The sequence below is a fragment of the Lepidochelys kempii genome, chromosome 10 (genome assembly GCF_965140285.1).
Source record: "Lepidochelys kempii isolate rLepKem1 chromosome 10, rLepKem1.hap1, whole genome shotgun sequence".
NCBI classification, from domain to species: domain Eukaryota; kingdom Metazoa; phylum Chordata; order Testudines; family Cheloniidae; genus Lepidochelys; species Lepidochelys kempii.
In genome coordinates, this window is record NC_136389.1 from 18,203,384 (window position 1) to 18,216,706 (window position 13,323).

A 13,323-nucleotide genomic window follows, 5' to 3' on the forward strand; every position below is an offset into this window, starting at 1 on the left:
GGAGAAAACCTCATCACAGTGCACAAAGTCTAATCAATACTTTAGTTAGGAAAAAAGCATTTAGGAAGAACACAAGTAAATATATAATATACAAATATGTTATTTGCACCATATTGTTCATCCTTAAAAATGCAGTCCTTTTAGTGCACAGAAATGAACACAATTTTCATGTATACTTCAACATTTCCATGAAAAGGGTAAGGGGACCCTTTTTATTCCAGAATGACCAGCTGCAGTATGTGCAGATACAGATGGAATTAGTTTGATTAGCACAGTATGTTGTCACCTGTTTTCTTCTTTTTTTAATTGCTTTTTGCTCTATCTTGGCCTCGAAATGGATGCTGTTGTCACAGCAATGACTACTATCGTGTAGAAATACCTCATGGGATCTGGTTGTGCAATTTCTGTTAGGAAGAGAGATTATTAAAATGGAAAATAAATGTCTACCTCGTCATAACCAGAGCTTGACTGAGTTTGGAGGAATCCAGAGAAAATGACTTTATTTTATGCTTTAAAAAGCCCTGCCGGGTTATCAGGTTTGCAGACCTATAACCAGTTTAATTGAAGTCTTTAAATCAAGTGTTGAAGACAGAGGTTAGTGGCCTACGACAGGAGTGGGGGGGTGCGGTTCTGTAGCCTACTGTGTGAAGTTGTAAGAATGCTTGATAGAAATCTTGTAGGTGTTTGTCTCTGTCTGAGGGGTTGGAGCAAATGCGGTTGTATCGCAGAGCTTGGCTGTAGACAATGGATCGTGTGGTGTGGGCAGGGTGAAAGCTGGAGGCATGTCGGTAGGAATAGCGATCAGTAGGTTTCCTGACCGCTATTTCTACCTCCAGCTTTCACCCTGCCCACACCACACGATCCATTGTCTACAGCCAAGTTCTGCGATACAACCGCATTTGCTCCAACCCCTCAGACAGAGACAAACACCTACAAGAGCTGCCTCGTCTGAAGCAATCCCAATTATGAGTGCTTATGTGCTTCACTCTGGTGCACAAGGGAGGCGGAAAGAGAGCTGGAGCCTCTTCCCCGTGCCTGAAGGCAGGTAGGCTGGATATATCCATAGTACGCAGGGCAGTTGTCTCACTCAGAACATCCCTGTGTGTCTGGGGCACTTTTATCTCCTCTGCTAGCACCGATGTGACCATTAGAAGCCATTGCTCGTTGTCTGATAATGGATGCTGCTGGTCAGCTTCTCTCACCTCTCCCTGTGCCTGGCCAGAGTAATTCCTGTCACAGAGGTTGTGCTCAGTGGCATCACTGTGCCAGCTAGGGTTGCTTGTGTCTTGTGTCGTACCTTGGCAAAACTATAATTCTCTTAATGTGAATAAATAGATCAGAGACCTGCAAGTGTGTATAATGGGACAAACCTAGCAATGGCCGTGTCTGAAGCAGCTGAGTGTCTTCACCAGCACTCTGAGTATATACACGTTGGGAAAGGAGAGCATGTGCTATTTGCCCTTTAAAGCAACCCTCTGTGTGTGCAATTACTAAGAGAGCATAAATAGTGTAGAGAAGGGAGAATGGCTAGCACACCCTTATCAATGCACCAGGCAGTGCTTAATCAGCATGCTGATAAAGGAAGTTCTACTTCTAAAGCAGGTAATGAACAACAGTTTCTTCCTCTGTAGTTGAGAGATGAAGTACATTATAACATACACCCAGTGAGGGAAACCTGTCACACATCTAACTGGTACAATCTGCGGGACAGCTGGTGCAGGCTACAAAGATCCCATTTTTATTTTGAGCTTCTCTTACCCCTGTGTATGGAGTCTTCCAGTTTCCCTTCCCAAGCTGTTCTTGTAAGAAACAAAATTAGCAGGAAAAGAAATTCAGTGCTTGGATCTGATTAAAAAGAGGCTTAATTTCACAGCTGTATCTTTAGAGCCTTCTGATTGGTGGTGCCTGTTAAGCAGTTCTTTTCCTCTGAGCCATTACAGATTGTTTACCAAGCAAATGCTGACAGTTTTAACAGTAGAATAAAACAATTCGCTCCCTATGATGAACTGCCTAGAATTTTAAAATGAGCTCATGGACTGATCAATTAACTTGAATTTTTGGCAGACAAAGATGTTTTATCTTAGCAAGCAGCAGCCTTTATTATCTCAAGGTGTGAATTCATTGAGACTGTTTGTAGGCATTATAGTAGAGGACAGGGCTATCTGTGGCAGTCCTAAAATGCCACCTGACTGAAGTAAGTCTAACGTCTAACACCAGGAAATTTCTGTTCCCCTTTTTCAGAAATCGTGGAACTGCACCAGCGCTAGCAATAATAGCAGCACTAATAATGGTGGTAGGAAGCTGTAGTATAATTAGCATATTGCTACCCTAAAGATTCCATATGCTAATTATCTGACTCTGCCAGATAAGCCCTGGAATTCTCCTTCGGCTGGGGGACGAGTGCTGTACCCTCAGGTAGTTCTCTTGGAATTAAAGAAAATGGTTTGAAATGTATATCCTTTAAAAGGCAAGGTTTCAACTTGTGCACTTAAAATCACTGGAATCCAATCTGCCTCGCATCAACAGAACAATAAGTGATCCCCACATTTTGAACTCAGCTACTCAGTTTACAGTCCCAACATTAACTGGTTGTTAAGAAACCTTTTATTGCCTGGAATACTTTGTATTTGCTAATCTGTGCTGTGATTAATTAGTGTAGAACATCCTATCCCTGATGGTTTAAATTACATGGTATTTTGTCTCAGGTTCTGCTTCTTCTTTTGTTGTTGAAACAAAGAGAAAAAATACCATTATAGAAGTTGGGTGGGGGTGTTTTTTGGGGGGGAATTTTGTTGTTGTTTTTTGCATGTTTGTTTACTGTCAGATAATAAATCCCCCTTGGTATCTTTCAGGCATTTCTCATAGTCCTGCTGGGTATGTTTGAGATGCTTTGCCTACTATGAGAACTCATTAATAACTCTGACAGGCTGTGTACTAGTTAAAGAGATGGATAGTCTGAAATTCTGCCTTGCATGCTGACGAGTGGCCATTCCACACAAAACGGGTGATTCTCATTACGCCATCCTTTCCTTTGCAGTAGCTCCCTTCGAGCGAATCGAGTTACTCGGATCTCCACTGGTGTAGCTGAGATCAGAATCTGACCTCCTGTCTTAGGGTTATAAATCAAATATAAATATTGATTGTAGTTTAAAGACACACACTTACGGCATTCAGAGTTTTAAAGTGGATTTTTCAAACACTGCCCTCCATGTTTGGAGCTCATATTGTTTCTATAGCACAGGTTCAGCAAAATGACGTTAACTGTTTCTAAACTGGGACTGTCAAGAATTTGAGAGAGAGAAAACTTTTATGCATTTTTGTAGTTTCAACTAGAAATATTCCAAAATAGTTTGGTAGAACATCAGTTACATCTGGATATACCGTAAGTATCAGAGAAGTTGGGAACCGCAACCAGAACCAGACCTCCCATGACCGATACTTTGCTAAATGAGCTTGTGGAAGGCACTCAGATACTATGGAGATGAAGGCGCTGTAAGAACATATACAGAATAGAATAGAGAAGTTAAAGACCATTAGGTCATTTAGTTCATCTTCCTGCCATTGTTGGGTTGTTCCTCATAGTACATTGCCTAATGTTTTGTTTCAGAATCTTGCATAAACATGGATAGGGCAAGTATTTTCCTCTGGGCTATTTGTTATTCTTTGAAAGTTTTGTAGAGCAAAGGTATAATTGCAAATGTGTAACATATTTAGACTAAGTTTTTCAGGGATGGGACTGGTTCTTGCTCTGCATGTGCCGGTGTAGCACAGTGGGGCACTGGTTTGCTGTTGTAATAGAAATAATTGAACACAGCGTTGCCAGAGTCTTTCCTGACGTGATAGACTGGGTTCTGTTTTAAGCAATATCTGTAGGTGTTTCTGTGTCACATTTTTGCCTTTATGACTTTTGGGGTGTCTCTCCTCCAGCAGCAGATGACAGTGACACTATATGTCCTCAGTACTGTAGTTTCAGATATAAAGTTAACAGATTTTTCAAGGCAGGCTGCTACAGCATTGAGTCTTTTCTGAAATACTGACCATGTGAAACTGTCCACTGAGACAAACTGCGCTCTCCGCTATAGACTCAAACCCACGTAGCCGAGAGTCGGGTCACTGCTTCCTTATAAACTCCCACCGCCACAAAAATCAAAATAGATAAACTTCCAAAGGGTGCATATACTGGGATTTGGGGAGCTAGTTGTTAGGTTTGCCTGAGCTGATGGCTGAATGGTTTAAGCGTGTGGTTTGAAAGATTTAGACTCACAGATCTGGATTCTAATAGGACGAAAGCAGCCTTTAATTCTGTGCCTGCTGTATACCCCTTTAAACGCAGTTCATTTCCATGGGGTTGAACGGTTAAATAAACACAGAATTTAGCCATCTGAGTTCCCTGCAGTTTACTGTGTGTGTCCAAAACCTAAAAGTAGACCCTCTCTGCCCTGTTTGGGCATGGAGTTAAAGCACCAGTGCCATTTATGTAATAAAGATAGAGTTTACCCAGATGTCCTGGGCCAATGGATGTTCAGTGATCACGCCAACCCCATTATGCAGCACAGAGTAGATGTATCCCACAAATATAGCCCAAATCTGGCTGGTGAGCATAGAAAAGGGGAGCTGGCATTATTCCCTGCTTCCCCGTAAGGAACATCATGCATTTGGAGAGCTGCAGGTTTAGAGGGAATGGCTTGCTGGTTGGGGGAGAGCTCCACTGGGAGTGCTGTGGGAGTTCATGCTGATAGCTGCGGCTGTATCTCCTGCTCCAGGGGTGTCAGGGTCCGGTATGTAAGCTGTGCCTACCTGTGCCATGAGGGGAGGAGGCCCCAGGGAACAGGGCAGAGGGACAGGTCTATGCCCTGTCCTTGCAAAACCCTGTTCCCCAGGTGATGATGAGTCAGGCATTGTGTCTGGAGATTCCTGAGTAAACTTCCCCCATCTGCAGATGGTACTTTGTATATGCAACCCTTTGACTGGCACTACTTCAGTTCAATCCCCTGCTTCTGCTTGCTCCTGTTTTAACATGCGAATAATGCCAAAGGCATAAACTAAGAATGTGTAACCCTAAATGGGATGTGACCAACCATGCCCAGGCAGGAACAGGGGGCTCAATTCTGCACTGGCTGAAGTTAATGGCAATATTGCTACTGACTTTGATGGGAGCCAGATTGGGCCCTGAGTTAGCAGGTTGAGGCAGCATGATGTATTAGCCAAACGGACAGAAAAGGGGAAGCCCAGAGCTTCAGGCTCTGATTGTTTTCAAGCCAAAGGCCATCCATCTCTGCTGCATGCTAAGAAAAGTACATTATACATAGTTAATTAGCATTATTTACAGAGTGGTGTTAGTATAATAGCAAATATAGAAACATAAAAAGACACTTGTAGGGAATAGGGATAGAGCATCCAGTGCTTGGTAACTGGCTCCATTAATCCCCTGGAAGAGTTACATTCTACATCAGTTTATACTGGAAGACTAGAAATCCATCCAGTTTTAAAGATTTTTTGTTGATACTTCTGATTCTAGCCAGTGCCTGGGAATCCTCTGACTTTGGCTATGCCTACACTATGGAGCTTAGAGCAGCACAACTGTACCGTGCACCTGAGCCGCTGTAAGGTCTCCTGTGTAGCTGCTCTGTGCTGGTGGGAGAGGGCGTCTCCCACCAACATAGCGCTGTCCACACCGGCGCTTTTTTGGTGAAACTTATGTCAGTCAGGGGTGTGTTTTTTCACACTTCTGACTGACAAAAGTGCTAGTGTAGACAAAGCCTTTGGCTTTCTCAAACCCCTTCATCCACCTTCCTGCTGCACTGATGGAGGACTTTGTCCTGCAAGCTGCTGAGTGCCCTCAATCCAATCTCACAGGAGTGCTCCATGCTTTCCAGGGCCATGCCTTTATATTGCATAATGATGATTTCTGTTGCTGTGGGTGGGCATTTGTTCCACTAGGGGAGGTTAATAGAAGGAACAGGATATTAAGTTTATTCCTCCCTCTTTGTTGCTTAGCTGGACTATTCACAAGTAGCTCTAGTGATAATTACTGAAAATTGGCCCTTTATAGACATCACATTGGACAGCCTTGTCAAGTCTGATTGTTTTCTGTAGATCGAGATCTCTGGTCATTTTAACTAGCACATTTGCAACTAGAAAATGAAAGAAGTATATATAGCATCTGTTCACTTAAAATCCTTCACTATATTTACCTGTTTCATCCTTAGAGTGTGTTTGGACCAAAATTTCAACCTCTTTTTATATAAAAAAATTCTACTATAATTGTATCTGGGCTAGTTGTTTTCCCCTTACTTTTCCTGTTTGCTAAATATCACTGTAACAAGCTCTAATCTGTTGGCACCAAGGTATCTGTCTCAGATTAGAATCTTATTTTAATCTATAAAATAACATTTATTTTTTCCAAGCAGCTGACCAGGTCTGCATAACCTTTTTCATAGGCAAAAATGCTCGGGCATTATGCTTTCAATTTTTGCAAAGTCTTTTCCATACAATAACCAGAATTGTACATACCATATTCTATGCCCTGTCCTTGTCCTCTATGTGGCATATGGCCTAATGCAAAAATACATTTCATCACCGCAGACATCTACTGCAGGACGATTCCTTCTTCCCTTCTGTCAAAGGTGCTGCTAATCTTAGGACCTCACCCAAAACCCATCAAAGTCAGGAGGAGTCTTTTCCCATTGATTTCAGTCTCTGGGTTATGCCCGCACTGCATTACTCTGATGTTATTCTCTAGTGATGAAATCCTGGCCCTATTGAAGTCAATGGCAAAGCTCCCCAATCCGTGATGCAAGGATTTCACTCTTGAGGACCATTTGCTATTGAGCTCCTTTTTTGACTGCTCTAGATTCCCCATGAATCTTTCCCTTCTTTTGCTGCATTATTCTGCTCTTCGCTGTGCTGTGGGGATATGAGGATTCCTTGGTTTGTACATAAGTTCTGCAATTTACCTGGATTCATTCCTGTACAAATCCGACTGCGAAATGGCTCTTTGGATTTTAAAATGGTCCCTGCTGCCTGGTGGGATTTCTGCACTCACCAAATATGGTGTTAGTAACCTAGAGAAAGGCGGCTTTCTGTAGATGTGATGGGGATGTTTGTTGTAGGTGTTGATCTTGACCCGCTTTCGTTTCTGTTTCTTCAGTTTATGGCCACAACGTGAAAAGCAGCAATGACTTTGTTGGAAGGATTGTGATTGGTCAGTATTCGACAGGCTCACCAGAGTCAAACCACTGGCGTCGAATGCTCAATTCCCATCGGACAGCGGTGGAGCAATGGCACAGTCTGCGGTCCCGGGCTGAGTGTGATCGCGTCTCTCCAGCATCTCTTGAGGTGACGTGAGAATGGTCCTTCATCACCAACACAAGCAAACAACTGAGGAAAAAAAATCAAACCCACACACGCTCCCATGTGATTTCCATGGAATTGAAAGTAACTGTTACAGCTGCTGGTAACAAACTGGCTGTGTTAGCCTACGTGCCTCAGTGAACCTTCATAATGCAAACCATGTATCACTTGTTCATGTGCCCATTGTTTTCACAGGGTCACTACTAATGTGGCCTGTTGGACCTGTTACTACTTGCATCATCTGCTGCATCCACACCACTGTTTTTAATCCACGTACATTATAATGGAGACTATTCAAAAGGTCACTATTAACGCAGAAGCGTTCTTTACCTGCTCCAACGTATTGCAGAGCAGATTATAGGCTGATCTGCCATGGAGATTCTGAGTTAACTGAAAACTTTTTGAGTTGCCTCCGCTACCCTTACAGTACCGCTCCATGACTCATTTTATTGGAGATGTAAGTATTTGTGTGTTCTCTTTGGTGAATGTGGTAAATGGGCTAGAGTATTTTTTTTAAATGATAGAACATGTGGTAAAATCACTTCTAACTACAGTTTTGTCTTTGTACTTGTTCAACAAAATTAAACTCCTGTTAGTGTGTATTTGTGCCTTTGTGGGTCTGGGTGTGTGTATGTGTTTGTGTGTGTACATGTGCAGTGTTACACACACAGGCCCTCACATACAACCATGTATAACATAGAGCTAATGTTCTGTCAGTAATGAGACCCTGCCACTCTAATATAGCAATCTCTGTATGTAAAGTAGATAGAGTATGACATAGCAAAATAAACCTTTTCAATAAAGTGCATTCTGGAAAAGCCATGACAAGCTTTTAAAGACCTTTCTTATGTTGTGCAAAAGATCCGGCTTTGGGAGCTTTTGCAGATAAGAAAACCCAAAACAACACATGGTTTTAATTCCCTTCTTAGCAGGCTGCAGTGGGTCTTTCTGTGTTTTATGTACTAAACAAGATAGTTTTTCAAACCACTGAGTGAGTTTTAGCTACAGTCAAGCTGTCTGTTTTGCTGGATGCTTCTGTACATTTTTTCATGGCATATTGTCTGGTATGATGGAGAGTGTCTATTTATTGAAAATAAAGATCTATTTATTTGTGCCATGTATACTGAGGTGGTACTTATTAGCCCGACTCAGCTGTGTGTCCAATTTGGTCAGTTATGTCCATTGCACAACACAAAGAAAAGCCAAGTTGTTGGTCCTGATTTTCTTATCACTTACCCTGGATAAATCACGAGTAACTCCAGTGAAGTCAATGGAGTTATGCTGGTGTAAATCTGCTGCTGGAGGAGAATTCGAATTGCATATAGGTTCTGATCCAAAACCCATTAGGAATCGAACTCCAAAGGGCTTCCGATCAGGCCCACAGATCTCAACCCTTTACAGGATCAGGCCCATGGACTGACATTTTCATCTCTTTGGCTATCAAAATGGCCACATCAGCACAAAATTCTCATAAATCTCACCACTTTGTTTACAGAGTCCATATACAAATAAATAAATAATGGAATTAAAGGAAGCGTGACCTGATGGTTCGTTTTTGTTTTCTTTCTGTATCTCCATTTTAGAGGGAGAAATATCCCTCTTGTCTTCTGAAATGTTGTGATGGGAAGCCCCGGCCTGGAAGTGTGAGTTTGCTATGCTGCCACATCAATGCCTGTGGCCAATTCGAATGGTCAGAGACAGCCCTGGGGCTCTTAGCCTGCCCTTCATTCTGAATGTAATTCCTTAATAACCAGCCAGCCTTTCAGTCTGGAGGTGAAACAAAGGTGAAGGCTTGGGTCATCCCATGGCTCCATGCATAGCTGTATGCAGGCAGATACAGGTTCAGGCTCTAGCATCTCGATCTATGTGGAGCTGAAAGCCTTCAGAAAAGGTTCATAACATTCAGGAATAATGACAGGTTTCAGAGTAACAGCCGTGTTAGTCTGTATTCGCAAAAAGAAAAGGAGTACTTGCGGCACCTTAGAGACTAACCAATTTATTTGAGCATAAGCTTTCGTGAGCTACAGCTCACTTCATCGGATGCATACTGTGGAAAGAGTAGAAGATCTTTTTATACATACAAAGCATGAAAAAATACCTTCCCCCACCCCACTCTCCTGCTGGTGATAGCTTATCTAAAGTGATCACTCTCCTTACAATGTGTGTGATAATCAAGTTGGGATTTTTAAAAAAAATTCAATACTCCAAATAAGGCCCCAATCCTGCAAGCTGCTCCAAGCAGGCAGACCCACTGCACGCATGCAGATATCCATTGATTTCAATGGGGTTGGACTTCAGCGGGTGTCCATATGAGTGCAGGGGTCCACCCATTTGGGAAAACTTGCAGTGTCAGGGCTTAAATTAGCACGTCTATGCCCTGGTCTACACTAGGACTTTAGGTCGAATTTAGCAGCGTTAAATCGATGTAAACCTGCACCCATCCACACGATGAAGCCCTTTATTTCGACTTAAAGGGCTCTTAAAATTGATTTCCTTACTCCACCCCGACAAGTGGATTTTCGCTTAAATCGGCCTTGCCGGCTCGAATTTGGGGTACTGTGGACACAATTCGACGGTATTGGCCTCCGGGAGCTATCCCAGAGTGCTCCATTGTGACCGCTCTGGACAGCACTCTCAACTCAGATGCACTGGCCAGGTAGACAGGAAAAGAACCGCAAACTTTTGAATCTCATTTCCTGTTTGGCCAGCGTGGCAAGCTGCAGGTGACCATGCAGAGCTCATCAGCAGAGGTGACCATGATGGAGTCCCAGAATCGTAAAAGAGCTCCAGCATGGACCGAACGGGAGGTATGGGATCTGATCGCTGTTTGGGGAGAGGAATCCGTGCTATCAGAACTCCGTTCCAGTTTTCAAAATGCCAAAACCTTTGTCAAAATCTCCCAGGGCATGAAGGACAGAGGCCATAACAGGGACCCGAAGCAGTGCCGCGTGAAACTGAAGGAGCTGAGGCAAGCCTACCAGAAAACCAGAGAAGCGAACGGCCGCTCCGGGTCAGAGCCCCAAACATGCCGCTTCTATGATGAGCTGCATGCCATTTTAGGGGGTTCAGCCACCACTACCCCAGCCGTGTTGTTTGACTCCTTCAATGGAGATGGAGGCAACATGGAAGCAGGTTTTGGGGACGAAGAAGATGATGATGATGATGAGGTTGTAGATAGCTCATCGGTTTTCCCAACAGCCAGGAACTGTTTCTCACCCTGGACCTGGAGCCAGTACCCCCCGAACCCACCCAAGGCTGCTTCCTGGACCCGACAGGCGGAGAAGGGACCTCCGGTGAGTGTACCTTTTAAAATACTATACATGGTTTAAAAGCAAGCATGTGAAAGGATTACTTTGCCCTGGCATTGGCGGCTCTCCTGGATGTACTCCCAAAGCCTTTGCAAAAGGTTTCTGGGGAGGGCAGCCTTATTGCGTCCTTCATGGTAGGACACTTTACCACTCCAGACTAGTAACACGTACTCAGGAATCATTGTACAACAAAGCATTGCAGTGTATGTTTGCTGGCGTTCAAACAACATCCGTTCTTTATCTCTCTGTGTTATCCTCAGGAGAGTGAGATATAATTCATGGTCACCTGGTTGAAATAGAGTGCTTTTCTTCAGGGGACACTCAGAGGAGCCCATTCCTGCTGGGCTGTTTGCCTGTGGCTAAACAGAAATGTTCCCCACTGTTAGCCACAGGGAGGGGGGAGGGTTGAGGGGGTAGCCACGAGGTGGGGAGAGGCAAAATGCGACCTTGTAACGAAAGCACATGTGCTATGTATGTAATGTTAACAGCAAGGTTTGTCCTGAAAGAGTGTAGCCACTGTTTTATAAAATGTGTCTTTTTAAATACCGCTGTCCCTTTTTTTTTCTCCACCAGCTGCATGTGTTTCAATGATCACAGGATCTTCTCCTTCCCAGAGGCTAGTGAAGATTAGAAAGAAAAAAAACGCACTCGAGATGAAATGTTCTCCGAGCTCATGCTGTCCTCCTACACTGACAGAGCACAGACGAATGCGTGGAGGCAAATAATGTCAGAGTGCAGGAAAGCACAAAATGACCGGGAGGAGAGGTGGCGGGCTGAAGAGAGTAAGTGGCGGGCTGAAGAGAGTAAGTGGCGGGCTGAAGACAAGGCTGAAGCTCAAATGTGGCGGCAGCGTGATGAGAGGAGGCAGGATTCAATGCTGAGGCTGCTGGAGGACCAAACCAGTATGTTCCAGTGTATGGTTGAGCTGCAGCAAAGGCAGCTGGAGCACAGACTGCCACTACAGCCCCTGTGTAACCAACCACCCTCCTCCCCAAGTTCCATAGCCTCCACACCCAGACGCCCAAGAACGCGGTGTGGGGGCCACTGGCCAACCAGCCACTCCGCCACAGAGGATTGCCCAAAAAAAAGAAGGCTGGCATTCAATAAATTTTAAAGTTGTAAACTTTTAAAGTGCTGTGTGGCATTTTCCTTCCCTCCTCCACCACCCCTCCTGGGCTACCTTGGTAGTCATCCCCCTATTTGTGTGATGAATGAATAAAGAATGCATGAATGTGAAGCAACAATGACTTTATTGCCTCTGCAAGCGGTGATCGAAGGGAGGAGGGGAGGGTGGTTAGCTTACAGAGAAGTAGAGTGAACCAAGGGGCGGGGGGTTTCATCAAGGAGAAACAAACAGAACTTTCACACCGTAGCCTGGCCAGTCATGAAACTGGTTTTCAAAGCTTCTCTGATGTGTACCGCGCCCTCCTGTGCTCTTCTAACCGCCCTGGTGTCTGGCCACACGTAACCAGCAGCAGGCGATTTGCCTCAACCTCCCACCCCGCCATAAACGTCTCCCCCTTACTCTCACAGATATTGTGGCGCACACAGCAAGCAGTAATAACAGTGGGAATATTGGTTTCGCTGAGGTCTAAGCGAGTCAGTAAACTGCACCAGCGCGCCTTTAAACGTCCAAATGCACATTCTACCACCATTCTGCACTTGCTCAGCCTGTAGTTGAACAGCTCCTGACTACTGTCCAGGCTGCCTGTGTACGGCTTCATGAGCCATGGCATTAAGGGGTAGGCTGGGTCCCCAAGGATACATATAGGCATTTCAACATCCCCAACAGTTATTTTCTGGTCTGGGAATAAAGTCCCTTCCTGCAGTTTTTGAAACAGACGAGAGTTCCTGAAGATGCGAGCGTCATGTACCTTTCCCGGCCATCCCACGTTGATGTTGGTGAAACGTCCCTTGTGATCCACCAGAGCTTGCAGCACTATCGAAAAGTACCCCTTGCGGTTTATGTACTCGCCGGCTTGGTGCTCCGGTGCCAAGATAGGGATATGGGTTCCGTCTATGGCCCCACCACTGTTAGGGAATCCCATTGCAGCAAAGCCATCCACTTTGACCTGTACATTTCCCAGGGTCACTACCCTGGATATCAGCAGATCTTTGATTGCGTGGGCTACTTGCATCACAGCAGCCCCAACAGTAGATTTGCCCACTCCAAATTGATTCCCAACTGACCGGTATCTGTCTGGCATTGCAAGCTTCCACAGGGCTATTGCCACTCGCTTCTCAACTGTGAGGGTTGCTCTCATCTTGGTATTCATACTCTTCAGGGCAGGGGAAAGCAAGTCACAAAGTTCCATGAAAGTGCCCTTTCGCATGCGAAAGTTTCACAGCCACTGGGAATCGTCCCAGACCTGCAACATTATGCGGTCCCACCAGTCTGTGCTTGTTTCCCGAGCCCAGAATCGGCGTTCCACAGCATGAACCTGCCCCATTAGCACCATGATGCATGCATTGGCAGGGCCCGTGCTTTCAGAGAAATCTGTGTCCATGTCCTGATCACTCACGTGACCGCGCTGACATCGCCTCCTCTCCCGGTATCGCTTTGCCAGGTTCTGGTGCTGCATATACTGCTGGATAATGCGTGTGGTGTTTAATGTGCTCGTAATTGCCAAAGTGAGCTGAGCGGCCTCCATGCTTGCCTTGG

General features: G+C 44.8%; 1 protein-coding gene across 5 annotated transcripts in view; it reads left to right on the forward strand.

Moving 5' to 3' along the window:
* SYT17 (synaptotagmin 17) overlaps nucleotides 1-8,472 on the forward strand; it is a 112,536-nt gene extending 104,064 nt beyond the window's left edge. For 4 of the 5 annotated variants that reach the window (XM_073362318.2, XM_073362321.2, XM_073362319.2 and 1 more), the window contains one exon: nucleotides 7,151-8,472. In XM_073362318.2, the coding sequence (XP_073218419.2) occupies nucleotides 7,151-7,347 (197 nt within the window). In that variant the 3' untranslated portion in view covers nucleotides 7,348-8,472. The remainder of the gene's footprint in view (nucleotides 1-7,150) is intronic. The other variant, XR_012161138.2, reaches the window with a different exon arrangement.
* Nucleotides 8,473-13,323: the final 4,851 nt, after the last annotated feature.